The sequence below is a fragment of the Staurois parvus genome, unplaced genomic scaffold, assembly GCF_062004578.1.
Source record: "Staurois parvus isolate SC_StPar_1 unplaced genomic scaffold, SC_StPar_1.0 ptg000134l, whole genome shotgun sequence".
In the NCBI taxonomy this organism is placed as follows: domain Eukaryota; kingdom Metazoa; phylum Chordata; class Amphibia; order Anura; family Ranidae; genus Staurois; species Staurois parvus.
The window spans coordinates 1,584,841-1,612,017 of record NW_028317930.1 but is presented as its reverse complement, the minus strand read 5'-3'; the positions used below and the strand labels follow the sequence as shown (position 1 = coordinate 1,612,017).

Genomic DNA, 27,177 nt, shown 5'->3' with positions numbered 1-27,177 from the left:
TTCTCTCTCCCTCCCTCTCTCTTCCTTCTCTCTCTCTCTTCCCTCCTCTCTTCCACCTCTCTCTCTTTCCCCCCCCCCTCTCTCTTCCTTCTCTCTCCTCTCTCTCCCCCCCCCCTCACTTCCCTCTATTTCTCTTCCCTCCCCCTTCTCTCTTGCCCCCCTCTATCTACCCTCTCTCTTCCCTCTCTCCCTCCCCCCTCTCTCTCCCCCCCTCACTTCCCTCTCTTTCTCTTCCCTCTCTCCCCTCTCTATCCTCTCTCTTCCCTCTCTCTCCTCCCTCTCTCTGCCCCCTCTCACTTCCCTCTCTCTCCTTCCCCCTATCTCCCCCCTCTCTCTCTTCCCCCTCTCTCCCCCTCTCTCTCTTCCCTCTCTCTCCCTCCCCCGCTCTTCCCTCTCTCCCCTCTCTCTCCCTCCTCCCTCTCTCTCTTCCCTGTCTCTCTTCTCCCTCTCTCTTCCCCCTCCCCCTCTCTCTCTGTCTGTAAGGGATTTCCCGTGAGACGGCTGGCGAATAGACATGCGCATGCTCACAGAAATGCGCGATCGTGCACACACATGCGCACATACACATGCACAGCGAAGATTGGCACCAGACGGCCTATTTAAAAGGTGCCTCTGCCTTTGCTGAGTGCTGACTGGTCTTCAGCTGTTCCCCGTTTCCTGCTTGTTTCCTGTGTGATTTCCTTGTTGCTGACCCGGTTTGTTCCTGACCTGACTCCAAATTGTATTTCCAAATCGAGATCCGGAGACTCCTGCTCCACTGCTGGTTGAAGGTAATGAAGAATACAAGGTGGAGGCTAACCTGGATTGTAGAAAGAGGGGTGGTCAGACCCAGTTCCTCATCAAATGGAAAGGCTACGGTCCAGAGGATAATTCCTGGGAACCATCCGCTAATGTCCATGCTCCACAGTTAATGAAGGCTTACCTTCATCTTCATCCTGAAAAACAAGCTTTAGTAGGCATCTGGAGGCTGCCCCTAAGGGGGGTCAATGTAAGGGAATTCCCGTGAGACGGCTGGCGAATAGATGTGCGCATGCACACAGAAATGCGCGATCACGCACGTGCCCACGCACAGCTTAGATTGGCGCCAGACGGACTATTTAAAAGGTGCCCCTGCCTGTGCTGAGTGCTGACTAGTCTTCAGCTGTTCCCCGTTTCCTGCTCATTTCCTGTGTGATTTCCTTGTTCCTGACCCGACTCTGATTACTCTCCTACTTGATTCTGGTTCCTGACTTTGGCTCTGCTCCTGACTTTGGCTTGCTTCTGATTTGGTACTTCGCTGTCCACTCGTTGATGACCCTTGCTTTTCCCTTGACACTGCTCCTGTCTCCCATCCCAACTTCCTGCCTGCCCTGCTCTTGTGCACACCTGGCGATCTACCATACCAGCTCTGCATATTACTACTGTGCCTGAATCGGAGATTCATCAGTCTTCCAAGGTCACCAACCACAAGAGCTGCAAACAACATCTACTGGCGCTCTTGTCCCCCTTGTCTCTAGACACCCTCTGTTCCACTTCCAGTGGGGTCAGGGCTAGTGACACAAGAGAGGCCAATCTCATCATTTCAGTCTCCTATCAGGTACGTGACAGTGCCAGTCAGCCAATGATGGAGTCTGAAAGGGAGGCCTCTGCAATGGGGGACATCTGTCAATCAATCTCTGCCTTGTCTTACTTGGTGCAGAGTTTGCAAAGAAACTTTGAGTATCTGCAGAACCAACTACCAACCAAGTCTAATGTCTCCACAGCCATGGGTCCCTCTGCAGTCTCAGATATAACTACTCAGACAGAACTCAGTATGATTCATGGAACTTCTCCTCTACCAGAACCCCGGGTGCCAATAACTGAGTTTTTCACGGGAGACCGCAGGAAGTTCCGAATCTTTCGTAACTCCTGTGAGCTATATTTTTCTCTGCTCCCAAGAACCTTTGCATCACAAAGCACCAAAGTGGGATTCATTATTTCTCTCCTTCAGAATGAACCCCAATCCTGGGCACACCGCCTTCGTGAGCAACATGATCCGGCTCTGACTTCAATGGACTCTTTTTTCTTAGCGATATCACAACTTTACGCTGATCCTTTCCATCGTCAGACTGCAGAATCTATGCTTAGCAAGCTACAGCAGGGCCCAAGGCCTATAGAGGAATATGTCACCGAGTTCCGTATATGGAGTTCTGACACTCAATGGAATGAATCTGCTCTCCGCTATCAGTTTCGCCTTGGCCTCTCTAACACCCTGAAAGATGAGCTTGCCCAAGTTGGGGTACCAACCAGGCTAGAGGACCTGATAAACCTTTCCATTCACATTGACTGACGGATCCGGGAAAGGCGGGATGAAAAAACTAACAGGGGTGTCTTGATATGCTCAGAGATGGAGACTCCTGTTCCCTCAACCACTGCTGTCACATCAGACATACTCCCCAGTAAAAGAAGGCATCATAATTCTCCTAGAAGGAGCTTCTGGAGACCACCGTTATCCTCTGTTGAACATCTTCGATGACAAAACTCCAACCTCTGTCTCTACTGTGGTAATGCAGGTCACTATGTACTGACGTGTCCAGTGAGACCTCATAAGTCTTCTCCTAGCTGGTTCCATATGATGCACCCCCAAGGAACAAGTGAAACGTACCTCTCCTTCCACCTTCACTTACAACTTGCTGAAAGAACTATTACTGTTCTAGCAATTATAGACTCTGGTGCCTGTAGCTGCTTCATGGATTCAACCTTCGCTAACCAAAATAATCCCCCTCCATACTAAGACACAAAGACTTTCGGTCCATCTGTCTAATGGCTCTGGTATCAGTTCTGGTCCTGTGACACAAGAGAGTATGGCAATTTTCTGCCACTCCTCCTCGGGACATCAGGAATTTCTGGATGTCATAACTTCACCAATATTTCCGGTCATCCTCGGCATGCCCTGGCTAAGAGCGCACAACCCATCCATCAATTGGTTTTCGGGGGAGATCCTTTTCCCTTCCGAATATTGTCAGAACCCATGCATTCCAAAGGAACCATGCACAGTGACTCCTCTTCTTAGTATCCATCCTGATTCTGAGATGATGAAACTCGGTTCTGTCGCTTACCATGATTACTTGGATGTATTCAACAAGAAAAGTGCCAATGCTCTTCCACCGCACTGCACTTATGATTGTCCTATTGAACTTCTGCCCGGTGCTGAAATTCCTTTTGGGTGAATTTACCCCCTCTCATAATTAGAATTAGAGGTCCTCCGGAGTGTCTTGGAAATTCGCTTTAACGAATTTCTCCTTACCGTGAGTACTCGCAGTTGGAGGTGCAGAAATCCCCCATAAAGCTGTGCGAATCCCGCTTACCACGACTGCAGCTAAACTACACGATTCCTGCCCATCCAAATACTTTGGTTCTGTTGAAATGTAGGTGATTGGAGCTCCGTTACCCTAGAATGATCACACGACACTCTAAGGCTGGTTGCAATCCACATAAGGGCCGGCTTCAGGCTCAGCTCTCTGTTTTTATTAAAAATACACACATGCCCCCCACATGAATAAAGTCAATCCCCTCCCACCGAACAATGCAATGGGGATTGCCTATACAGAGGATGTACATTCCAATTGGAGCATAGCCTTTGCTATTATCTATCACTGGTCCTCCCCCATGAGTCTTCTGAGGTCAGCAGACTTCCTCCCCTTCCCCCCTATGAGCCATCTGAGGTCATATTTCCTGTCCTACTAGCTTCTATTGGTATGTAAAATTCTCTGCACAAGCATCTCCTAAAAATACCAGTCTGTACCTGGATGGGCCCGATACGATCTTTATTAAAACACATCCATCCAAGATACAGTTCAGATTAGTAATGGGTTGTAAGATATGCATAAGCCTACATGTGGAGTTCACACCGCTTGCGCATTGCGTTATGAAGCCCACGTGGTACCATGCTGCTGATATGTGGATACAGGCCCACGGTCTACTGACAGCAGCATTCGCATGGAATGCCGTGGTGGTATACACGCCGGTCTATAAGCGCAGATCTGCCATCTCATCCATTACCAAGCTGAGTACTGTAATACATACATTGTACATGCGCATGGCCCAATTGCAGCCTTCAGAGCTTTAATTAAGCCACACGAGAGACATATGAATAACACGAATATATGACACATTTAAAGTTCGACCAATAATACAAAATTTCCATGACATTCCCTCCTGTTTTATCATATTCTCCTCGTGTCCCTTCTTGATCTTCTTCAGCTTGATGGGTGTAGTCTCAAACTTCAAAGAGTTCCTGTAGTTGTCCCTGAGAATAAAGCTCCACGGGGTACCTGAAACAACAAGACCCGACGCAGACTCGACGCAAACAGGCTTGATTGAAGCGATGATCCTCAAGAGCGTTGGAACCTTCACTACAGGAAGGCTCTTGCAAAAACCACAAACAGACTTGTGGTATGAATAAAGCTTGTGATCCCACGGTGGTCTGGGGAGATCCAGCAATAGATTCTCAAATTGCCCCTGCAGACGGGGCCACACAAGGCTGGTCTCGACCCAGACGGTTTTCCAAATCGCAGACACAAACCATGATGAGGCTTGAAGCTTGCTTGAAGGTCTTGGAGAATGTGGTCTTCAGAGAGATAAATTAGAGGGAAGCCAGGACGTAATCTGTAGAGAAGGTGGATGGTTGGTGAGGTCTTCCTCCGATCAGTGGTTGGAGTGGGATCCCAGGAGCGGGCATGGAGATGTGGTCGTCTGCCCGAGCTTGGTTTACACGGTCGATGAGGCAACAGGAACATCTCACCGCGGCGTATAAAAGGCAGATGAAAAAGAGAAGCATCAGGATATACACTCCCACTTCCTTCAACCAAGATCCGATGGAGAACAGGAAATCTCCCAATCCTCCCAAACCCTTGAACGGATTCCAACCCTCACTAGCTATAGCTCTAGCTTTTCCCTGTAGTTCACTAACTTTGTCCATATGGGCCTGGACCTTGTCATCGGTGTCTTCTATCCAAGTACAACAATCCTCTCCGATGAACTCACAGAACCCCCCTTTGGCGGCTAAAAGATAATCAAGGGCCATCTTCTCCTGAAGCACTAAAATTCCCATCTGCCGTTGTTCTTGGGCAATTTCTCTGACAGCCTCTACGGTCTCGTTAAACATACTATCCACGATGACAGAAAAATTGTTCAGGCGCTTCATAAGTTCTATTCCCCATCCTGTCCATGAGGGGAACCAAGCCCATGCCTGGTCGCCCTCAGAGAACAGTTCCCTGCGAACTCTCCCTGCCATCCTTACCTTCTTGTGGACCATCAACTCTTCATGGTCCATCACTACATAGGATGCGGGGACTAGCTTTATGAGGGCACACGAACCTTTCGCGTTCTGGGGAAATGTTCTATAGGCTGCCGAACCACACAGAAAATAGTATGGACCTGTCAGAGCAGAACAGGAGGAGTTCCTCGTTCTGCCTCTGGCACTGAGCAACAGTTGCACAGACTGGGGGATTGCTCCCTCAGTCTGCACATCACATCCGTCCTTCCAACAAACGTGGTCTGGTCGGTCAGTGTGGTTACTCAGAAGGGAAGTCTGGTTAGTCAGATTGACGGTTATACCTCCCTCACAGGTGGTAGTCCCAACAAACTTGTTACCTGTGCCAAAGCTGATGTTAAAGCACACCTGAGGGCTGCCTAGCTGTCCAGTTACCCATAATGGACTGACGAGGGTCCTACAGGAGCTAGAGCTAATATTGGTGCTGAAACTGATGTTACCTGCTAAAAATGTGTCATTAAGTTCTACCGATAAATGTCTACATGGGGGCTGACCAGGGGTCCCTTGCTTTTTCATGCCGACGCGGATGTCATATAGGGCATGAACCGCGGCCATTGCGGACATGTGATGACTGGGTGGGGGCTTAGAGCATACCCAACAGTTGGTTTTGTTGGCGGTTCTGGCTAAACGCAGGTGCATTTTAAATAAAAGGTTGGGGTATCTGCCATCTTTTTCACCGTTCACACACATGTATGACATACAAACAAAAAGAAAAAGGAAAATGACACCCCTCATTCTCTGGTGTAGCTGAAAAGCTTCTTGCAGTGGCTTGCGTGCACCCAGTTGTCTCGTCCCTCGAGTTTGAGTGAGGTAGGTGTCGTCAGCTGGACTTGGTATGGTCCGGTGAACCGTGGCTCGAGTCCAGTTCTTTGATGTTTCTTTAGGACGACCCAATCACCTGGCTCAATAGAAAGAACACCTGTTATTGTATTTGGATCGGGGAGCGATTCGCGAACCCGATGGTGTATCTTCTGCAGCTCCCGTTGCAGAGATTGCACATAACCTGTAAGCTGTGAATGCAAAGACGACAACTGTTGAGGAAAGTACAACCCTGTTTTGGGAGGTCCCCCAAACAACACCTCGTAGGGTGACAGCCCATGTGGTTGCCGAGGGGCATTCCAGATGGAATAGGGGGCAATGGGGAGACACTCAGGCCAAGGTTTTTGGGTATCGGAAGACGTTCAACCTTACCGCTACTCTCGGGGTGATATGGGGTGTGTCGCCGCTGACTCCAGTTCCACCAAAGAAATGCAGTCGTGTCCTTTGGAAGAGAGGTTAATAGTGGACAAAGAAGACATGTTAGCAGAAGAGGTGTTAGTATTGTTAGTCGTGTTGCAAAATTCAGCACTGTCATTGCTGTCCTCCCCCCCCTTCTCATCTTCCGACACAGGAAGAAGAGAAGCTGGGTTAAGAATAGTGCATCGTTTGATAGTGAGGTTAGTAGGGGTTAGGAGGGCTTTCCCCTGAAAGGGGTACCTTGCCTTGGATGTCCTGTTTTCGCAGGACCGTTCTTGCTGCACTGGTGTCGGTGAGGCAAGGGAGGGGATATTTTAATTCCTCTAGAAAAAGATGGATCTGGGCCGACACCGATTTGTCAACTTCCTATGAGAATTCATAGGAGTTACTTACCATGGTGGTCATAGGGGCGGAGGGCTCATCAGGAATGAACTGCCACCGACCTTTAGGTAATTGGGCACAGCTCCTCCTCATGTGCCCCGTTTGGTGGCACTGGAAGCACCTGGGTGGGGGCCTATCCTTCCTGTGACCCAGATCCCTTGGTTTTTCGTGTGGGGTCTGGGACATAAGAACTTTGGCCTTGTCTTGTTTTCTTCTATCCATTTCCCTCTCTATTGCCGCAAGAGTGGAAAGGATAGCAGGGATAGACATCTCATTATATTCGGGTCGGGCCAGAACCAGCCTTTCCCGAATTTTAGTATCGATGCCTTCCAAAAATTTGGCCCGCAACAGAATGTGCGTCGCGGTAACCTTTACCCCTTCAGTTGGAGCATCAGGTCCAACTTCCAGATCCGCATCCAGTGCCGTCTGCTTGAGACGGCGCCAGAAGCAGGCGCTTTCCTCATTAGGACCCTGGGTGAGCTTCATCATGTCCGTAGTAGAGGTAGCACCATACATTTCTGGAAGCTTTGCCTTTAGCTGTGTACAGAACTCTTTGCCCCCTGAAGTCATCTCCTCATGCGTGGTTATAGAGCACCCTGCAATCACTGTACTGGCCACTTCCATGCCCACCTTTGCCCGTAGGATCTGTGCACAATCTGACCCACTCATACCATAGCTGAACTGGTTTTGTCCAAACATTCGAGCAAATCCTCTCGGATTGACTCGATAGTCCGGGAGCTCAGCCAGAATAGTGCGGATCTCTGCCGGGGTGAAGGGGACATGCCAAACTACCCGTTCCCCTAAAGTCCGTTCCCCCTGTGCATTGGGAGGACCTTCAAATTGCTGCACCCTGACTGGATAGGCCTCGGTCCGGGAAGAGTGCAAGGGCTGACCCAGCATCATCGGTGGGCTTAGATTAACCACCTCGCTTACTGCACCTTCAGGTTTGAGGTCCCTCAGATCAGGGTATAGCTGGGGGGCAGGGGTCTGATCAGTGGTTCGTAGCGCTTTGATGCAATCTGCCCTGTTTCTTAACCGGGTGTCTATTCCCCTTGATTCACAGATAGTCTGCAAATCGGTTGTTGAGAAGGCTTCATAGTTGGAAACAGAAGGAGCTGGGGTGAAGCAGGGAGAAGGGAGAGGTAGAGGCAGAGGCTGAGGCATAGATACAGAAGACACAGAAGGTACATCAAGAGTGATGTCACTAACAGAAGAGACAGGTGCAGTTATACTTATCTCAGCCACTGTTGGTTGTTGGGGAACCCCAGCAGACCCTGATCCTGCCTGCCTTAGTAGAGTCAGCCCTGAAAGAGCTTCCTCCACCTCTGACACCGGATCTTCCTGTTTTATTCCCTCTGGAGGCCAGGTATACATCACCTGGTTCTTCCGGACAGACACCAGTTTATGTATGCCCTGCTTCCCTAATTGGATTGACCTGTGAAGCCATAGCTGTGCGATCTCTAGTTCTGACGCCTGCATCCGTGGTTCAAATTCAGAGATGAATTTTTCCCACCTCCATGCGTCAAATGTACCTTCCCGGGGAATTTCCCATCTGGTACCCTTCGACCATTTATTCCACCTTTTGAGGGGTTCTGTAGACTTCCCCCCCAAACTCACCTTCATCAGTTGTGCAGCTGTCCTTACCCTGAAAAGGGCTGTTTCCCCCTCTCTCTTCATGGACTGACTACTGCCCATCGTGACTAGTCACTGGTATATATCCCGCGTCCGGGTACCTGTTTACCCCCTGGAGCACTCGGTGGGATCCTACCGAGAGGCCTGATTCCACCACTTTCCCAGCACAGCGTAATTTATGTGATACTTATCGATCACCCGAAGCGCATCAAGTGGCGGTCAGACTGAGAGCACACCTCCCACTCCCACAGCGCAATTTATGTGATCCGGACCACCCGAAGTGTTTGTGGTAACCAGGCTAAGTGTTCTACTTCCCTGGACCGCCCACTCACACAGCGTAATTTATGTGGCTCTCATCACCCACTGTGTTTGGCAGGCCACACCGCACAATGATGAAAGTGGCTTTTCTCTCCCTGCACACAGTAGCTAACACAAGTCAAAACAAAAAGAGGGGTTCTTGGATGTTACTTCGGGGTCACTGGTTGGCCAGAAACCTGCTAACTGACCTTTAGGAAATTTGTGTAAAGAAAAAAAAAAACTTTCCTAATACACACAGAAAAACCCTTTTCAACCTGAAAAACTGTTAAAAAGGACAAAGTGGATCCTTATGAAAAACACGGGACGTTTCACAGTAAAACAATTACACAGAGGTAAACCGAAAAACTGCGCCAAAAGTAACCTTGTTGCTGACGCAAAAATCACTCCTATCAGCACCGCTAAACGATCCGCGCTACACACGCAATCTTCACTGCAACCACCTAAAACCGTTTACACAAAAAGTCTGCTGGACGTGAAACACGTGACACAGCAGCTTAAAACAAACCCGCTTTACAATAAGGAACTACTTTTAACAGGAAAAACACAAGAAAAACAATCACTATACAAGAAATCTATGTGCAAAAACCCAGACTTCACTGCGCTCATTAAATGTGGAACACGTGAAGGGAAAACTCGCTTAACACACTTTAAATTGGCTGGCAATACGCAAATTTAAAGCTAAAAGCAAACAAATGAAACTGTAAAAAATTTGGATTAAAAACACAAAATGGGTCAAATGCATATAGGAAACTTCATGCACATTGCATAGAGATTACTGCACATATGGTAGTCAAGAAAATGACCCCCCACAGGGAAGCACATGGCAGATACTAGAATGACCCCCCACAGGGAAGCACATGGTAACACTAGAATGGCCCCCCACAGGGAAGCACACGGCAGACTCTAGCCTCAAAATTGCCTCTTACATAAAACAGACTTTTAGACAGAACATACACTGGACAATTACACAACAATATGAAGCACACATACAACACAATTTGGGCACAATCACAGAACGGACATAAAACACCAACATATCACACTAACATGCACATGTAACAGAAAGGACCCCCTGCTGCATGCTTGCTGGGAGCAGTAGTACCACAAAACATTGTACAGACCACATACACAGATCTTACAACAGTTAACAATTAACCTAAACCTTTCAGCACTGTAATAATTACCTCACGTGGAGGGGGTAAAGCAATTACCACAGTACCTACAGCCCACAAATACTTACCTAACACTATGCAACAACTTTTACCCACTAAAACATATACCCGTTTAATTTTTGGTTGGAAGATTTTTAAACTTGGCCAAATCCAGCCAACCAAACCCACCCCTCTGCTGCTCTCCGCAGAGACAAACCCTCGTCTTTCACCCACAAATCAAGAGTTTAGGACAAAAAATTAGGTCCTTGTTAAGCGGTATTTCTTGTTAGCTAACAGAGAGCGAAATCAGCCACACGATCACGCAAAAAGCGATCCTCTTAATGGCAGAGAGACCTGAAATGTGCCGGCATACTTTTTGCTAGTTCATGATGGCTCATTCCCCCCCTCGTTCTTGGTTAGCTACGCAAGAATACGCGTTAGTATCCACCAGGCTCGCCAAACTGTCTTGGAAATTCGCTTTAACGAATTTCTCCTTACCGTGAGTACTCGCAGTTGGATGTGCAGAAATCCCCCATAAAGCTGTGCGAATCCCGCTTACCACGACTGCAGCTAAACTACACGATTCCTGCCCATCCAAATACTTTGGTTCTGTTGAAATGTAGGTGATTGGAGCTCCGTTACCCTAGAATGATCACACGACACTCTAAGGCTGGTTGCAATCCACATAAGGGCCGGCTTCAGGCTCAGCTCTCTGTTTTTATTAAAAATACACACATGCCCCCCACATGAATAAAGTCAATCCCCTCCCACCGAACAATGCAATGGGGATTGCCTATACAGAGGATGTACATTCCAATTGGAGCATAGCCTTTGCTATTATCTATCACTGGTCCTCCCCCATGAGTCTTCTGAGGTCAGCAGACTTCCTCCCCTTCCCCCCTATGAGCCATCTGAGGTCATATTTCCTGTCCTACTAGCTTCTATTGGTATGTAAAATTCTCTGCACAAGCATCTCCTAAAAATACCAGTCTGTACCTGGATGGGCCCGATACGATCTTTATTAAAACACATCCATCCAAGATACAGTTCAGATTAGTAATGGGTTGTAAGATATGCATAAGCCTACATGTGGAGTTCACACCGCTTGCGCATTGCGTTATGAAGCCCACGTGGTACCATGCTGCTGATATGTGGATACAGGCCCACGGTCTACTGACAGCAGCATTCGCATGGAATGCCGTGGTGGTATACACGCCGGTCTATAAGCGCAGATCTGCCATCTCATCCATTACCAAGCTGAGTACTGTAATACATACATTGTACATGCGCATGGCCCAATTGCAGCCTTCAGAGCTTTAATTAAGCCACACGAGAGACATATGAATAACACGAATATATGACACATTTAAAGTTCGACCAATAATACAAAATTTCCATGACAGGAGTTATATAGATGAAAGCTTGGAAAAAGGGTTTATTTGGCCCTCTACATCACTAGCGGGAGCTGGCATCTTCTTGGTCGAGAAGAAGGATCATACCCTCAGACCATGTGTCTGAATAAAATAACAGCCAAGAACCGTTATCCTCTTCCCCTGATTCCCAAATTGTTCCAAAGGCTATGAGGGGCATATGTCTTTTCAAAGCTGGATCTGAGAAGCGCTTACAATTTAGTCAGAATTTGTGAAAGGGATGAATGGAAGACAGCCTTTCGAACACGCTTTGGGCATTTCGAATACCTGGTGATGCCATTTGGCCTCTGTAATGCCCCAGCAACATTCCAACACTTTGTGAACTATATATTTCGGGACTATCTTGATTTACTTATTATCATTTACTTGGATGACATCCTAGTCTTTTCCAGCTCAATTGAACGATATCGGGATCATGTAAAGAAGATTCTGGATAGATTACGCCAACATCACCTCTATGCCAAAGCTGAAAAGTGTGAGTTCGATAAACAGACTATTCAGTTCCTTGGACTTTTGATCACTCCCGCTGGCATTGCTATGGATCCCCAGAAGGTGACCTCCATATTAGAATGGCCCGTTCCAAGAGGCAGGAAAGCAGTACAACATTTTCTGGGATTTGCCAATTTTTACAGAAAATTCATTGAGAACTTTCAGGTATCATTGCACCAGTAACACAGTTAACCAGGCAACATGTTACTTTCAAGTGGACTCCTGAGGCTCAAGCAGCCTTTGAACAATTAAAAACCTTGTTCACCTCTGCTCCTATCCTGAAGCACCCAGATCCTGCCTTAGCCTTTGTCCTTGAAGTAGACGCTTCTGAAAATGCTGTTGGAGCTATATTGTCACAACAACAGGGACTCAAATCCCTCCTTCACCCTGTTGCTTTCTTCTCTAGAAAGTTAAGCTCCTCCAAAAGTAATTATGATGTGGTTGACAGGGAGCTGTTAGCTATCAAGGCAGCCCTTGAGGAATGGTGCTACTTGCTGGAGGGAGCTTCCCATCCTATCCTCATTTTTACGGATCACAAGAACCTAGAGTACTTGAGAACTGCAAAACGCCTAAGGCCACGACAGCCAAAATGGGCACTGTTCCTCTCCCGCTTTGTGTTTCACTTGACATACCGTCAAGGATCAAGGAACGATAAGCCTGATGCACTCTCACATATGTTTCATGACCCAATTGTATCATCCGAACCTGACATGATTCTGCCAGCTAAGAACTTTTTACTCCTGCAAACAGACCTTGTGGCACAAATAAGAGAAGTGGTTGTTGATCATCCAACCCCCGTGGAGATGCATCTTCAGTAGAGATGAGCGAAGAAATGAAAAATTCGATTCGACTGATTCGGCGAATTCGTGGACAATATTCGATTCGAGTCGAATAAATTCGCTGTGAATTTAACTTAAAAAAGGGTGTTTCTAGGCTTCAGAGAGACTTAATATTAGTGCAGAACACTGTACCTTTAATTTAAATGCCCTTGGAGTCTGCTGGGGAAGAGAAATAATACTGTCTGTCAGTATGACATGCAGATGAGTGCCGTCGATCTTAGAATCACTGCACACTTCACTCCTTTGGCCAGTCACGGGGCCAAAACCAGTGTTTGGAGCCACAGTGTGGCGGGGGAGGCAGCAGCAATGGGAGGCCATACAGCAACCTATGACAAAATGGAAACCAGCAGGAGCGTGAGGAGACCTGAAAGTGGCACATGGCAGAGTGGGAGCAATGGGAGGCGGTACAGGGACCCAGGTCACACTGTGGGCCCAGCAGCAGCGTGACCAGGCGGTACGGGGGCCCATGGCCGATATGGGGCTTGGTGGCACCTATGGAAGGCCTGTAATCTGCCAGCAACCTATGACAAAATGGACAACCGCAGGAGTGTGAGGAGATTTCAAAGTGGCACATGGCAGAGTGGAAGCAATGGGAGGCCGTACAGGGACCCAGGTCACACTGTGGGCTCAGCAGCAGCGTGACCAGGAGGTACGGGGGCCCATGGTCGATATGGGGCCTGGCGGCACCTATGGAAGGCCGCTAATCTGCCAGCAACCTATGACAAAATGGACAACCGCAGGAGTGTGAGGAGATTTCAAAGAGGTACATGGCAGAGTGGAAGCAATGGGAGGCCGTACAGGGACCCAGGTCACACTGTGGGACCAGCATCAGCGTGAACAGGCGGTACGGGGGCCCATGGCCGATTTGACCTCATTCATCCCATAGTCCTGCCGACTCACGAATAGCGTGGCCTCCTCAAAGGGCCTGAGCAAGCGCAGGTGTCACACATGAGCTGACAATGGCTGACATCTAAGTTACACAGGGAGTACCTTTATCCGCTTTTAACATCAGGAAATCTGTGATGGCCTTTAGCTGTTCGTAAAGGCGGTCTAACATATGTAGGGTTGAATTACACCTTGTTGCAACGTCACAGCATGAGGAGTCGGTACGGGGGCCCATGGCAGATTACATGTCTGGCAGCAGCAATGGGAGGCCCGTAATCTGCCAGCACCCTATGTCAAAAAATTTAACACACCAGCAGTGTGAAGAGACCTGAAAGTGGCACATGGCAGCAGAGTGTGGCGATGGAGACAGCAGCAATGGGAGGCCGTACAGGGACCCATGAGAGACTCTGGACTTGGCAGCAGCATGAGGAGGCGGTATATAGGGGCCCATGGCAGATTAGGGGCCTGGCAGCAGCTATGTGAGGCCCGTAATCTGCCTGCACCCTATGTCAAAAAATTAAACACACCAGCAGTGTGAAGAGACCTGAAAGTGGCACATGGCAGCAGAGTGTGGCGATGGAGACAGCAGCAATGGGAGGCCGTACAGGGACCCATGAGAGACTCTGGACTTGGCAGCAGCATGAGGAGGCGGTATATAGGGGCCCATGGCAGATTAGGGGCCTGGCAGCAGCTATGTGAGGCCCGTAATCTGCCTGCACCCTATGTCAAAAAATTAAACACACCAGCAGTGTGAAGAGACCTGAAAGTGGCACATGGCAGCAGAGTGTGGCGATGGAGACAGCAGCAATGGGAGGCCGTACAGGGACCCATGAGAGACTCTAGACTTGGCAGCAGCATGAGGAGGCGGTATATAGGGGCCCATGGCAGATTAGGGGCCTGGCAGCAGCTATGTGAGGCCCGTAATCTGCCTGCACCCTATGTCAAAAAATTAAACACACCAGCAGTGTGAAGAGACCTGAAAGTGGCACATGGCAGCAGAGTGTGGCGATGGAGACAGCAGCAATGGGAGGCCGTACAGGGACCCATGAGAGACTCTGGACTTGGCAGCAGCATGAGGAGGCGGTATATAGGGGCCCATGGCAGATTAGGGGCCTGGCAGCAGCTATGTGAGGCCCGTAATCTGCCTGCACCCTATGTCAAAAAATTAAACACACCAGCAGTGTGAAGAGACCTGAAAGTGGCACATGGCAGAGTGTGGCGATGGAGACAGCAGCAATGGGAGGCCGTACAGGGACCCATGACAGACTCTAGACTTGGCAGCAGCATGAGGAGGCGGTTTATAGGGGCCCATGGCAGATTAGGGGCCTGGCAGCAGCTATGTGAGGCCCGTAATCTGCCTGCACCCTATGTCAAAAAATTTAACACACCAGCAGTGTGAAGAGACCTGAAAGTGGCACATGGCAGCAGAGTGTGGCGATGGAGACAGCAGCAATGGGAGGCCGTACAGGGACCCATGAGAGACTCTGGACTTGGCAGCAGCATGAGGAGGCGGTATATAGGGGCCCATGGCAGATTAGGGGCCTGGCAGCAGCTATGTGAGGCCCGTTATCTTGCAGCACCCTATGTCAAAAAATTAAACACACCAGCAGTGTGAAGAGACCTGAAAGTGGCACATGGCAGCAGAGTGTGGCGATGGAGACAGCAGCAATGGGAGGCCGTACAGGGACCCATGAGAGACTCTAGACTTGGCAGCAGCATGAGGAGGCGGTTTATAGGGGCCCATGGCAGATTAGGGGCCTGGCAGCAGCTATGTGAGGCCCGTAATCTGCCTGCACCCTATGTCAAAAAATTTAACACACCAGCAGTGTGAAGAGACCTGAAAGTGGCACATGGCAGCAGAGTGTGGCGATGGAGACAGCAGCAATGGGAGACCGTACAGGGACCCATGAGAGACTCTGGACTTGGCAGCAGCATGAGGAGGCGGTATATAGGGGCCCATGGCAGATTAGGGGCCTGGCAGCAGCTATGTGAGGCCCGTAATCTGCCTGCACCCTATGTCAAAAAATTAAACACACCAGCAGTGTGAAGAGACCTGAAAGTGGCACATGGCAGCAGAGTGTGGCGATGGAGACAGCAACAATGGGAGGCCGTACAGGGACCCATGAGAGACTCTGGACTTGGCAGCAGCATGAGGAGGCGGTATATAGGGGCCCATGGCAGATTAGGGGCCTGGCAGCAGCTATGTGAGGCCCGTAATCTGCCTGCACCCTATGTCAAAAAATTAAACACACCAGCAGTGTGAAGAGACCTGAAAGTGGCACATGGCAGAGTGTGGCGATGGAGACAGCAGCAATGGGAGGCCGTACAGGGACCCATGAGAGACTCTGGACTTGGCAGCAGCATGAGGAGGCGGTATATAGGGGCCCATGGCAGATTAGGGGCCTGGCAGCAGCTATGTGAGGCCCGTTATCTTGCAGCACCCTATGTCAAAAAATTAAACACACCAGCAGTGTGAAGAGACCTGAAAGTGGCACATGGCAGCAGAGTGTGGCGATGGAGACAGCAGCAATGGGAGGCCGTACAGGGACCCATGAGAGACTCTAGACTTGGCAGCAGCATGAGGAGGCGGTATATAGGGGCCCATGGCAGATTAGGGGCCTGGCAGCAGCTATGTGAGGCCCGTAATCTGCCTGCACCCTATGTCAAAAAATTAAACACACCAGCAGTGTGAAGAGACCTGAAAGTGGCACATGGCAGCAGAGTGTGGCGATGGAGACAGCAGCAATGGGAGGCCGTACAGGGACCCATGAGAGACTCTGGACTTGGCAGCAGCATGAGGAGGCGGTATATAGGGGCCCATGGCAGATTAGGGGCCTGGCAGCAGCTATGTGAGGCCCGTAATCTGCCTGCACCCTATGTCAAAAAATTTAACACACCAGCAGTGTGAAGAGACCTGAAAGTGGCACATGGCAGCAGAGTGTGGCGATGGAGACAGCAGCAATGGGAGGCCGTACAGGGACCCATGAGAGACTCTGGACTTGGCAGCAGCATGAGGAGGCGGTATATAGGGGCCCATGGCAGATTAGGGGCCTGGCAGCAGCTATGTGAGGCCCGTAATCTGCCTGCACCCTATGTCAAAAAATTAAACACACCAGCAGTGTGAAGAGACCTGAAAGTGGCACATGGCAGCAGAGTGTGGCGATGGAGACAGCAGCAATGGGAGGCCGTACAGGGACCCATGAGAGACTCTGGACTTGGCAGCAGCATGAGGAGGCGGTATATAGGGGCCCATGGCAGATTAGGGGCCTGGCAGCAGCTATGTGAGGCCCGTAATCTGCCTGCACCCTATGTCAAAAAATTAAACACACCAGCAGTGTGAAGAGACCTGAAAGTGGCACATGGCAGCAGAGTGTGGCGATGGAGACAGCAGCAATGGGAGGCCGTACAGGGACCCATGAGAGACTCTAGACTTGGCAGCAGCATGAGGAGGCGGTATATAGGGGCCCATGGCAGATTAGGGGCCTGGCAGCAGCTATGTGAGGCCCGTAATCTGCCTGCACCCTATGTCAAAAAATTAAACACACCAGCAGTGTGAAGAGACCTGAAAGTGGCACATGGCAGCAGAGTGTGGCGATGGAGACAGCAGCAATGGGAGGCCGTACAGGGACCCATGAGAGACTCTGGACTTGGCAGCAGCATGAGGAGGCGGTATATAGGGGCCCATGGCAGATTAGGGGCCTGGCAGCAGCTATGTGAGGCCCGTAATCTGCCTGCACCCTATGTCAAAAAATTAAACACACCAGCAGTGTGAAGAGACCTGAAAGTGGCACATGGCAGAGTGTGGCGATGGAGACAGCAGCAATGGGAGGCCGTACAGGGACCCATGACAGACTCTAGACTTGGCAGCAGCATGAGGAGGCGGTTTATAGGGGCCCATGGCAGATTAGGGGCCTGGCAGCAGCTATGTGAGGCCCGTAATCTGCCTGCACCCTATGTCAAAAAATTTAACACACCAGCAGTGTGAAGAGACCTGAAAGTGGCACATGGCAGCAGAGTGTGGCGATGGAGACAGCAGCAATGGGAGGCCGTACAGGGACCCATGAGAGACTCTGGACTTGGCAGCAGCATGAGGAGGCGGTATATAGGGGCCCATGGCAGATTAGGGGCCTGGCAGCAGCTATGTGAGGCCCGTTATCTTGCAGCACCCTATGTCAAAAAATTAAACACACCAGCAGTGTGAAGAGACCTGAAAGTGGCACATGGCAGCAGAGTGTGGCGATGGAGACAGCAGCAATGGGAGGCCGTACAGGGACCCATGAGAGACTCTAGACTTGGCAGCAGCATGAGGAGGCGGTTTATAGGGGCCCATGGCAGATTAGGGGCCTGGCAGCAGCTATGTGAGGCCCGTAATCTGCCTGCACCCTATGTCAAAAAATTTAACACACCAGCAGTGTGAAGAGACCTGAAAGTGGCACATGGCAGCAGAGTGTGGCGATGGAGACAGCAGCAATGGGAGACCGTACAGGGACCCATGAGAGACTCTGGACTTGGCAGCAGCATGAGGAGGCGGTATATAGGGGCCCATGGCAGATTAGGGGCCTGGCAGCAGCTATGTGAGGCCCGTAATCTGCCTGCACCCTATGTCAAAAAATTAAACACACCAGCAGTGTGAAGAGACCTGAAAGTGGCACATGGCAGCAGAGTGTGGCGATGGAGACAGCAACAATGGGAGGCCGTACAGGGACCCATGAGAGACTCTGGACTTGGCAGCAGCATGAGGAGGCGGTATATAGGGGCCCATGGCAGATTAGGGGCCTGGCAGCAGCTATGTGAGGCCCGTAATCTGCCTGCACCCTATGTCAAAAAATTAAACACACCAGCAGTGTGAAGAGACCTGAAAGTGGCACATGGCAGAGTGTGGCGATGGAGACAGCAGCAATGGGAGGCCGTACAGGGACCCATGAGAGACTCTGGACTTGGCAGCAGCATGAGGAGGCGGTATATAGGGGCCCATGGCAGATTAGGGGCCTGGCAGCAGCTATGTGAGGCCCGTTATCTTGCAGCACCCTATGTCAAAAAATTAAACACACCAGCAGTGTGAAGAGACCTGAAAGTGGCACATGGCAGCAGAGTGTGGCGATGGAGACAGCAGCAATGGGAGGCCGTACAGGGACCCATGAGAGACTCTAGACTTGGCAGCAGCATGAGGAGGCGGTATATAGGGGCCCATGGCAGATTAGGGGCCTGGCAGCAGCTATGTGAGGCCCGTAATCTGCCTGCACCCTATGTCAAAAAATTAAACACACCAGCAGTGTGAAGAGACCTGAAAGTGGCACATGGCAGCAGAGTGTGGCGATGGAGACAGCAGCAATGGGAGGCCGTACAGGGACCCATGAGAGACTCTGGACTTGGCAGCAGCATGAGGAGGCGGTATATAGGGGCCCATGGCAGATTAGGGGCCTGGCAGCAGCTATGTGAGGCCCGTAATCTGCCTGCACCCTATGTCAAAAAATTTAACACACCAGCAGTGTGAAGAGACCTGAAAGTGGCACATGGCAGCAGAGTGTGGCGATGGAGACAGCAGCAATGGGAGGCCGTACAGGGACCCATGAGAGACTCTGGACTTGGCAGCAGCATGAGGAGGCGGTATATAGGGGCCCATGGCAGATTAGGGGCCTGGCAGCAGCTATGTGAGGCCCGTAATCTGCCTGCACCCTATGTCAAAAAATTAAACACACCAGCAGTGTGAAGAGACCTGAAAGTGGCACATGGCAGCAGAGTGTGGCGATGGAGACAGCAGCAATGGGAGGCCGTACAGGGACCCATGAGAGACTCTAGACTTGGCAGCAGCATGAGGAGGCGGTATATAGGGGCCCATGGCAGATTAGGGGCCTGGCAGCAGCTATGTGAGGCCCGTAATCTGCCTGCACCCTATGTCAAAAAATTAAACACACCAGCAGTGTGAAGAGACCTGAAAGTGGCACATGGCAGCAGAGTGTGGCGATGGAGACAGCAGCAATGGGAGGCCGTACAGGGACCCATGAGAGACTCTGGACTTGGCAGCAGCATGAGGAGGCGGTATATAGGGGCCCATGGCAGATTAGGGGCCTGGCAGCAGCTATGTGAGGCCCGTAATCTGCCTGCACCCTATGTCAAAAAATTTAACACACCAGCAGTGTGAAGAGACCTGAAAGTGGCACATGGCAGCAGAGTGTGGCGATGGAGACAGCAGCAATGGGAGGCCGTACAGGGACCCATGAGAGACTCTGGACTTGGCAGCAGCATGAGGAGGCGGTATATAGGGGCCCATGGCAGATTAGGGGCCTGGCAGCAGCTATGTGAGGCCCGTAATCTGCCTGCACCCTATGTCAAAAAATTTAACACACCAGCAGTGTGAAGAGACCTGAAAGTGGCACATGGCAGCAGAGTGTGGCGATGGAGACAGCAACAATGGGAGGCCGTACAGGGACCCATGAGAGACTCTGGACTTGGCAGCAGCATGAGGAGGCGGTATATAGGGGCCCATGGCAGATTAGGGGCCTGGCAGCAGCTATGTGAGGCCCGTAATCTGCCTGCACCCTATGTCAAAAAATTAAACACACCAGCAGTGTGAAGAGACCTGAAAGTGGCACATGGCAGAGTGTGGCGATGGAGACAGCAGCAATGGGAGGCCGTACAGGGACCCATGACAGACTCTAGACTTGGCAGCAGCATGAGGAGGCGGTATATAGGGGCCCATGGCAGATTAGGGGCCTGGCAGCAGCTATGTGAGGCCCGTAATCTGCCTGCACCCTATGTCAAAAAATTTAACACACCAGCAGTGTGAAGAGACCTGAAAGTGGCACATGGCAGCAGAGTGTGGCGATGGAGACAGCAGCAATGGGAGGCCGTACAGGGACCCATGAGAGACTCTGGACTTGGCAGCAGCATGAGGAGGCGGTATATAGGGGCCCATGGCAGATTAGGGGCCTGGCAGCAGCTATGTGAGGCCCGTAATCTGCCTGCACCCTATGTCAAAAAATTAAACACACCAGCAGTGTGAAGAGACCTGAAAGTGGCACATGGCAGCAGAGTGTGGCGATGGAGACAGCAGCAATGGGAGGCCGTACAGGGACCCATGAGAGACTCTGGACTTGGCAGCAGCATGAGGAGGCGGTATATAGGGGCCCATGGCAGATTAGGGGCCTGGCAGCAGCTATGTGAGGCCCGTAATCTGCCTGCACCCTATGTCAAAAAATTAAACACACCAGCAGTGTGAAGAGACCTGAAAGTGGCACATGGCAGCAGAGTGTGGCGATGGAGACAGCAGCAATGGGAGGCCGTACAGGGACCCATGAGAGACTCTAGACTTGGCAGCAGCATGAGGAGGCGGTATATAGGGGCCCATGGCAGATTAGGGGCCTGGCAGCAGCTATGTGAGGCCCGTAATCTGCCTGCACCCTATGTCAAAAAATTAAACACACCAGCAGTGTGAAGAGACCTGAAAGTGGCACATGGCAGCAGAGTGTGGCGATGGAGACAGCAGCAATGGGAGGCCGTACAGGGACCCATGAGAGACTCTGGACTTGGCAGCAGCATGAGGAGGCGGTATATAGGGGCCCATGGCAGATTAGGGGCCTGGCAGCAGCTATGTGAGGCCCGTAATCTGCCTGCACCCTATGTCAAAAAATTAAACACACCAGCAGTGTGAAGAGACCTGAAAGTGGCACATGGCAGAGTGTGGCGATGGAGACAGCAGCAATGGGAGGCCGTACAGGGACCCATGACAGACTCTAGACTTGGCAGCAGCATGAGGAGGCGGTATATAGGGGCCCATGGCAGATTAGGGGCCTGGCAGCAGCTATGTGAGGCCCGTAATCTGCCTGCACCCTATGTCAAAAAATTTAACACACCAGCAGTGTGAAGAGACCTGAAAGTGGCACATGGCAGCAGAGTGTGGCGATGGAGACAGCAGCAATGGGAGGCCGTACAGGGACCCATGAGAGACTCTGGACTTGGCAGCAGCATGAGGAGGCGGTATATAGGGGCCCATGGCAGATTAGGGGCCTGGCAGCAGCTATGTGAGGCCCGTTATCTTGCAGCACCCTATGTCAAAAAATTAAACACACCAGCAGTGTGAAGAGACCTGAAAGTGGCACATGGCAGCAGAGTGTGGCGATGGAGACAGCAGCAATGGGAGGCCGTACAGGGACCCATGAGAGACTCTAGACTTGGCAGCAGCATGAGGAGGCGGTATATAGGGGCCCATGGCAGATTAGGGGCCTGGCAGCAGCTATGTGAGGCCCGTAATCTGCCTGCACCCTATGTCAAAAAATTAAACACACCAGCAGTGTGAAGAGACCTGAAAGTGGCACATGGCAGCAGAGTGTGGCGATGGAGACAGCAGCAATGGGAGGCCGTACAGGGACCCATGAGAGACTCTGGACTTGGCAGCAGCATGAGGAGGCGGTATATAGGGGCCCATGGCAGATTAGGGGCCTGGCAGCAGCTATGTGAGGCCCGTAATCTGCCTGCACCCTATGTCAAAAAATTAAACACACCAGCAGTGTGAAGAGACCTGAAAGTGGCACATGGCAGCAGAGTGTGGCGATGGAGACAGCAGCAATGGGAGGCCGTACAGGGACCCATGAGAGACTCTGGACTTGGCAGCAGCATGAGGAGGCGGTATATAGGGGCCCATGGCAGATTAGGGGCCTGGCAGCAGCTATGTGAGGCCCGTAATCTGCCTGCACCCTATGTCAAAAAATTAAACACACCAGCAGTGTGAAGAGACCTGAAAGTGGCACATGGCAGCAGAGTGTGGCGATGGAGACAGCAGCAATGGGAGGCCGTACAGGGACCCATGAGAGACTCTAGACTTGGCAGCAGCATGAGGAGGCGGTATATAGGGGCCCATGGCAGATTAGGGGCCTGGCAGCAGCTATGTGAGGCCCGTAATCTGCCTGCACCCTATGTCAAAAAATTTAACACACCAGCAGTGTGAAGAGACTTGAAAGTGGCACATGGCAGCAGAGTGTGGCGATGGAGACAGCAGCAATGGGAGGCCGTACAGGGACCCATGAGAGACTCTGGACTTGGCAGCAGCATGAGGAGGCGGTATATAGGGGCCCATGGCAGATTAGGGGCCTGGCAGCAGCTATGTGAGGCCCGTAATCTGCCTGCACCCTATGTCAAAAAATTTAACACACCAGCAGTGTGAAGAGACCTGAAAGTGGCACATGGCAGCAGAGTGTGGCGATGGAGACAGCAGCAATGGGAGGCCGTACAGGGACCCATGAGAGACTCTGGACTTGGCAGCAGCATGAGGAGGCGGTATATAGGGGCCCATGGCAGATTAGGGGCCTGGCAGCAGCTATGTGAGGCCCGTAATCTGCCTGCACCCTATGTCAAAAAATTTAACACACCAGCAGTGTGAAGAGACCTGAAAGTGGCACATGGCAGCAGAGTGTGGCGATGGAGACAGCAACAATGGGAGGCCGTACAGGGACCCATGAGAGACTCTGGACTTGGCAGCAGCATGAGGAGGCGGTATATAGGGGCCCATGGCAGATTAGGGGCCTGGCAGCAGCTATGTGAGGCCCGTAATCTGCCTGCACCCTATGTCAAAAAATTAAACACACCAGCAGTGTGAAGAGACCTGAAAGTGGCACATGGCAGAGTATGGCGATGGAGACAGCAACAATGGGAGGCCGTACAGGGACCCATGACAGACTCTAGACTTGGCAGCAGCATGAGGAGGCGGTATATAGGGGCCCATGGCAGATTAGGGGCCTGGCAGCAGCTATGTGAGGCCCGTAATCTGCCTGCACCCTATGTCAAAAAATTTAACACACCAGCAGTGTGAAGAGACCTGAAAGTGGCACATGGCAGCAGAGTGTGGCGATGGAGACAGCAGCAATGGGAGGCCGTACAGGGACCCATGAGAGACTCTGGACTTGGCAGCAGCATGAGGAGGCGGTATATAGGGGCCCATGGCAGATTAGGGGCCTGGCAGCAGCTATGTGAGGCCCGTAATCTGCCTGCACCCTATGTCAAAAAATTTAACACACCAGCAGTGTGAAGAGACCTGAAAGTGGCACATGGCAGCAGAGTGTGGCGATGGAGACAGCAGCAATGGGAGGCCGTACAGGGACCCATGAGAGACTCTAGACTTGGCAGCAGCATGAGGAGGCGGTATATAGGGGCCCATGGCAGATTAGGGGCCTGGCAGCAGCTATGTGAGGCCCGTAATCTGCCTGCACCCTATGTCAAAAAATTAAACACACCAGCAGTGTGAAGAGACCTGAAAGTGGCACATGGCAGCAGAGTGTGGCGATGGAGACAGCAGCAATGGGAGGCCGTACAGGGACCCATGAGAGACTCTGGACTTGGCAGCAGCATGAGGAGGCGGTATATAGGGGCCCATGGCAGATTAGGGGCCTGGCAGCAGCTATGTGAGGCCCGTTATCTTGCAGCACCCTATGTCAAAAAATTAAACACACCAGCAGTGTGAAGAGACCTGAAAGTGGCACATGGCAGCAGAGTGTGGCGATGGAGACAGCAGCAATGGGAGGCCGTACAGGGACCCATGAGAGACTCTAGACTTGGCAGCAGCATGAGGAGGCGGTATATAGGGGCCCATGGCAGATTAGGGGCCTGGCAGCAGCTATGTGAGGCCCGTAATCTGCCTGCACCCTATGTCAAAAAGTTAAACACACCAGCAGTGTGAAGAGACCTGAAAGTGGCACATGGCAGCAGAGTGTGGCGATGGAGACAGCAGCAATGGGAGGCCGTACAGGGACCCATGAGAGACTCTGGACTTGGCAGCAGCATGAGGAGGCGGTATATAGGGGCCCATGGCAGATTAGGGGCCTGGCAGCAGCTATGTGAGGCCCGTAATCTGCCTGCACCCTATGTCAAAAAATTAAACACACCAGCAGTGTGAAGAGACCTGAAAGTGGCACATGGCAGCAGAGTGTGGCGATGGAGACAGCAGCAATGGGAGGCCGTACAGGGACCCATGAGAGACTCTAGACTTGGCAGCAGCATGAGGAGGCGGTATATAGGGGCCCATGGCAGATTAGGGGCCTGGCAGCAGCTATGTGAGGCCCGTAATCTGCCTGCACCCTATGTCAAAAAATTTAACACACCAGCAGTGTGAAGAGACCTGAAAGTGGCACATGGCAGCAGAGTGTGGCGATGGAGACAGCAGCAATGGGAGGCCGTACAGGGACCCATGAGAGACTCTAGACTTGGCAGCAGCATGAGGAGGCGGTTTATAGGGGCCCATGGCAGATTAGGGGCCTGGCAGCAGCTATGTGAGGCCCGTAATCTGCCTGCACCCTATGTCAAAAAATTTAACACACCAGCAGTGTGAAGAGACCTGAAAGTGGCACATGGCAGCAGAGTGTGGCGATGGAGACAGCAGCAATGGGAGGCCGTACAGGGACCCATGAGAGACTCTGGACTTGGCAGCAGCATGAGGAGGCGGTATATAGGGGCCCATGGCAGATTAGGGGCCTGGCAGCAGCTATGTGAGGCCCGTAATCTGCCTGCACCCTATGTCAAAAAATTAAACACACCAGCAGTGTGAAGAGACCTGAAAGTGGCACATGGCAGCAGAGTGTGGCGATGGAGACAGCAGCAATGGGAGGCCGTACAGGGACCCATGAGAGACTCTGGACCTAGCAGCAGCATGAGGAGGCGGTATATAGGGGCCTATGGCAGATTAGGGGCCTGGCAGCAGCTATAGGAGGCCCGTAATCTGCCAGCACCCTATGTCAAAAAATTAAACACACCAGCAGTGTGAGGAGACCTGAAAGTGGCACATGTTTGAGGCATGATTCATGGCGGATTTAGTCAGTTGTGTCAGGAACTGGTGGTTTGAAATCCAGACTAATCCACGCCTGATTCATTTTCACAAACGTGAGTCTCTCCACACTTTGGGTGGACAGTCGTGTCCTCCGTGGAGTTACAATACCTCCTGCCGCACTAAACACGCGCTCCGATGCCACGCTACTGGCCGGGCATGACAGCCTTTCAAGGGCAAATTCAGCTAGTTGGGGCCAAAGGTCAAGTTTCGTTGCCCAGTAGTCAAGGGGATTGTCTACCTCGGTTGGCAGGGTGCTGTCCAAGTAGGCCCAAGCCTGTTGTTTGAGCTCCTGCTCCAGGTCCACCTGATGCTGCTGCTGCTGCTGCGGCTGGTTAGTAGTTTCCTCACTGCGCTGGTGAAGAAAGCTACTCATCATCGACTGCAGACTGAGGCAGCCGCTGCTGGTGGAGCTGCCACTGCTCCTACCACCCCACCCCTCCCCTGCTGCCATGCCAGCGGAACGCGAGCGCACAGGGCCCACAGTGTCTGAGGATGGACGTTGGCGCACAAAGGCAGAGACCAACTGACTACATAGGTGGTTTTTATAGTACGTAATTTTGGCCTCCCTCTCAGCAGGTGTGAAAAAGGCCACCATTTTGGACCGGTAGCGAGGGTCCAACAAGGTGGACAGCCAAAAGTCATCCCTCTGTCTGATGGTTATTATTCGGCTGTCGCTACGCAAGCAACCGAGCATGCTATGGGCCATTTGTGCCAAGGAATGCGAGGGACTCCCTGCCTCCATCTCCACAGCATACTGCCACGGTGCGTCTGGGTCCTCTGTCTCCTCCTCCTCCTCCTCTACCAGATGCTCCTGCTCCTCCACTCCTGTCCGCTGAGTGGAAAAACCACCCATTTCACTCAATAATTCCTGAGCACAAATGTCCTCCTCTACCTCCTCCTCTTCTTCCTGTCCTGCCCCCACAGGGGTCATGTGGCGTTGAGATCTGTGCGCCACGTCTACCGCACCCTGACCAGCCATTGTTAACAGCATTTGTTCCAGGACGTGCAACAGAGGAATGACGTCGTTCATCCCATAGTCCTGCCGACTCACGAATAGCGTGGCCTCCTCAAAGGGCCTGAGCAAGCGGCAGGTGTCACGCATGAGCTGCCAATGGCTGACATCTAAGTTACACAGGGGAGTACCTTTATCCGCTTGTAACATCAGGAAATCGGTGATGGCCTTTCGCTGCTCGTAAAGGCGGTCTAACATGTGTAGGGTTGAATTCCACCTTGTTGCAACGTCGCAGATCAGGCGATGCTGTGGAATTCCGTTCTGCCGCTGCAGCTCAATGAGGGTGTTCTTTGCGGTGTAGGAATGGCTGAAATGCATGCACAGTTTACGTGACATTTTAAGGATGTCTTGCAGTGGGATGGTGGATTTTAGGAACCGCTTGACAACCAGATTGAACACGTGAGCCATGCATGGCGCATGGCACAACCTTCCTTGACGCAGAGCAGACACCATGTTCTTTCCGTTGTCAGTCAACATGGTTCCGATTTTTAGTTTGCGCGGAGACAGCCATCTGTCGATTTCTCTGTTCATTACACTCAGCAGTTCCTCCCCTGTGTGACTACGTTCGCCAAGGCATACCAGGTGCAGCACAGCGTGACACCGTTGCGCCCTGCACATGTGATATGCCGGTCGGGTAATGGGACTTGGCACGGGGGTGGCGGCTGAGGACACGGCGGAAAAAGAGGTGGTAGAGGCGGA

The 27,177-nt window shown here is 51.6% G+C and overlaps 1 protein-coding gene across 1 annotated transcript in view; it reads right to left on the bottom strand.

The window, feature by feature from the left end:
• Window positions 1-3,438: 3,438 nt before the first annotated feature.
• The window catches only part of LOC149466026 (uncharacterized), an 81,498-nt gene continuing 57,759 nt past the window's right edge, over window positions 3,439-27,177 (bottom strand). Inside the window, exon 2 of the mRNA XM_089673067.1 lies at window positions 3,439-6,191. Coding sequence (XP_089529193.1) covers window positions 4,604-6,028 — 1,425 coding nt within the window. The 5' untranslated portion in view covers window positions 6,029-6,191 and the 3' untranslated portion in view covers window positions 3,439-4,603. The remainder of the gene's footprint in view (window positions 6,192-27,177) is intronic.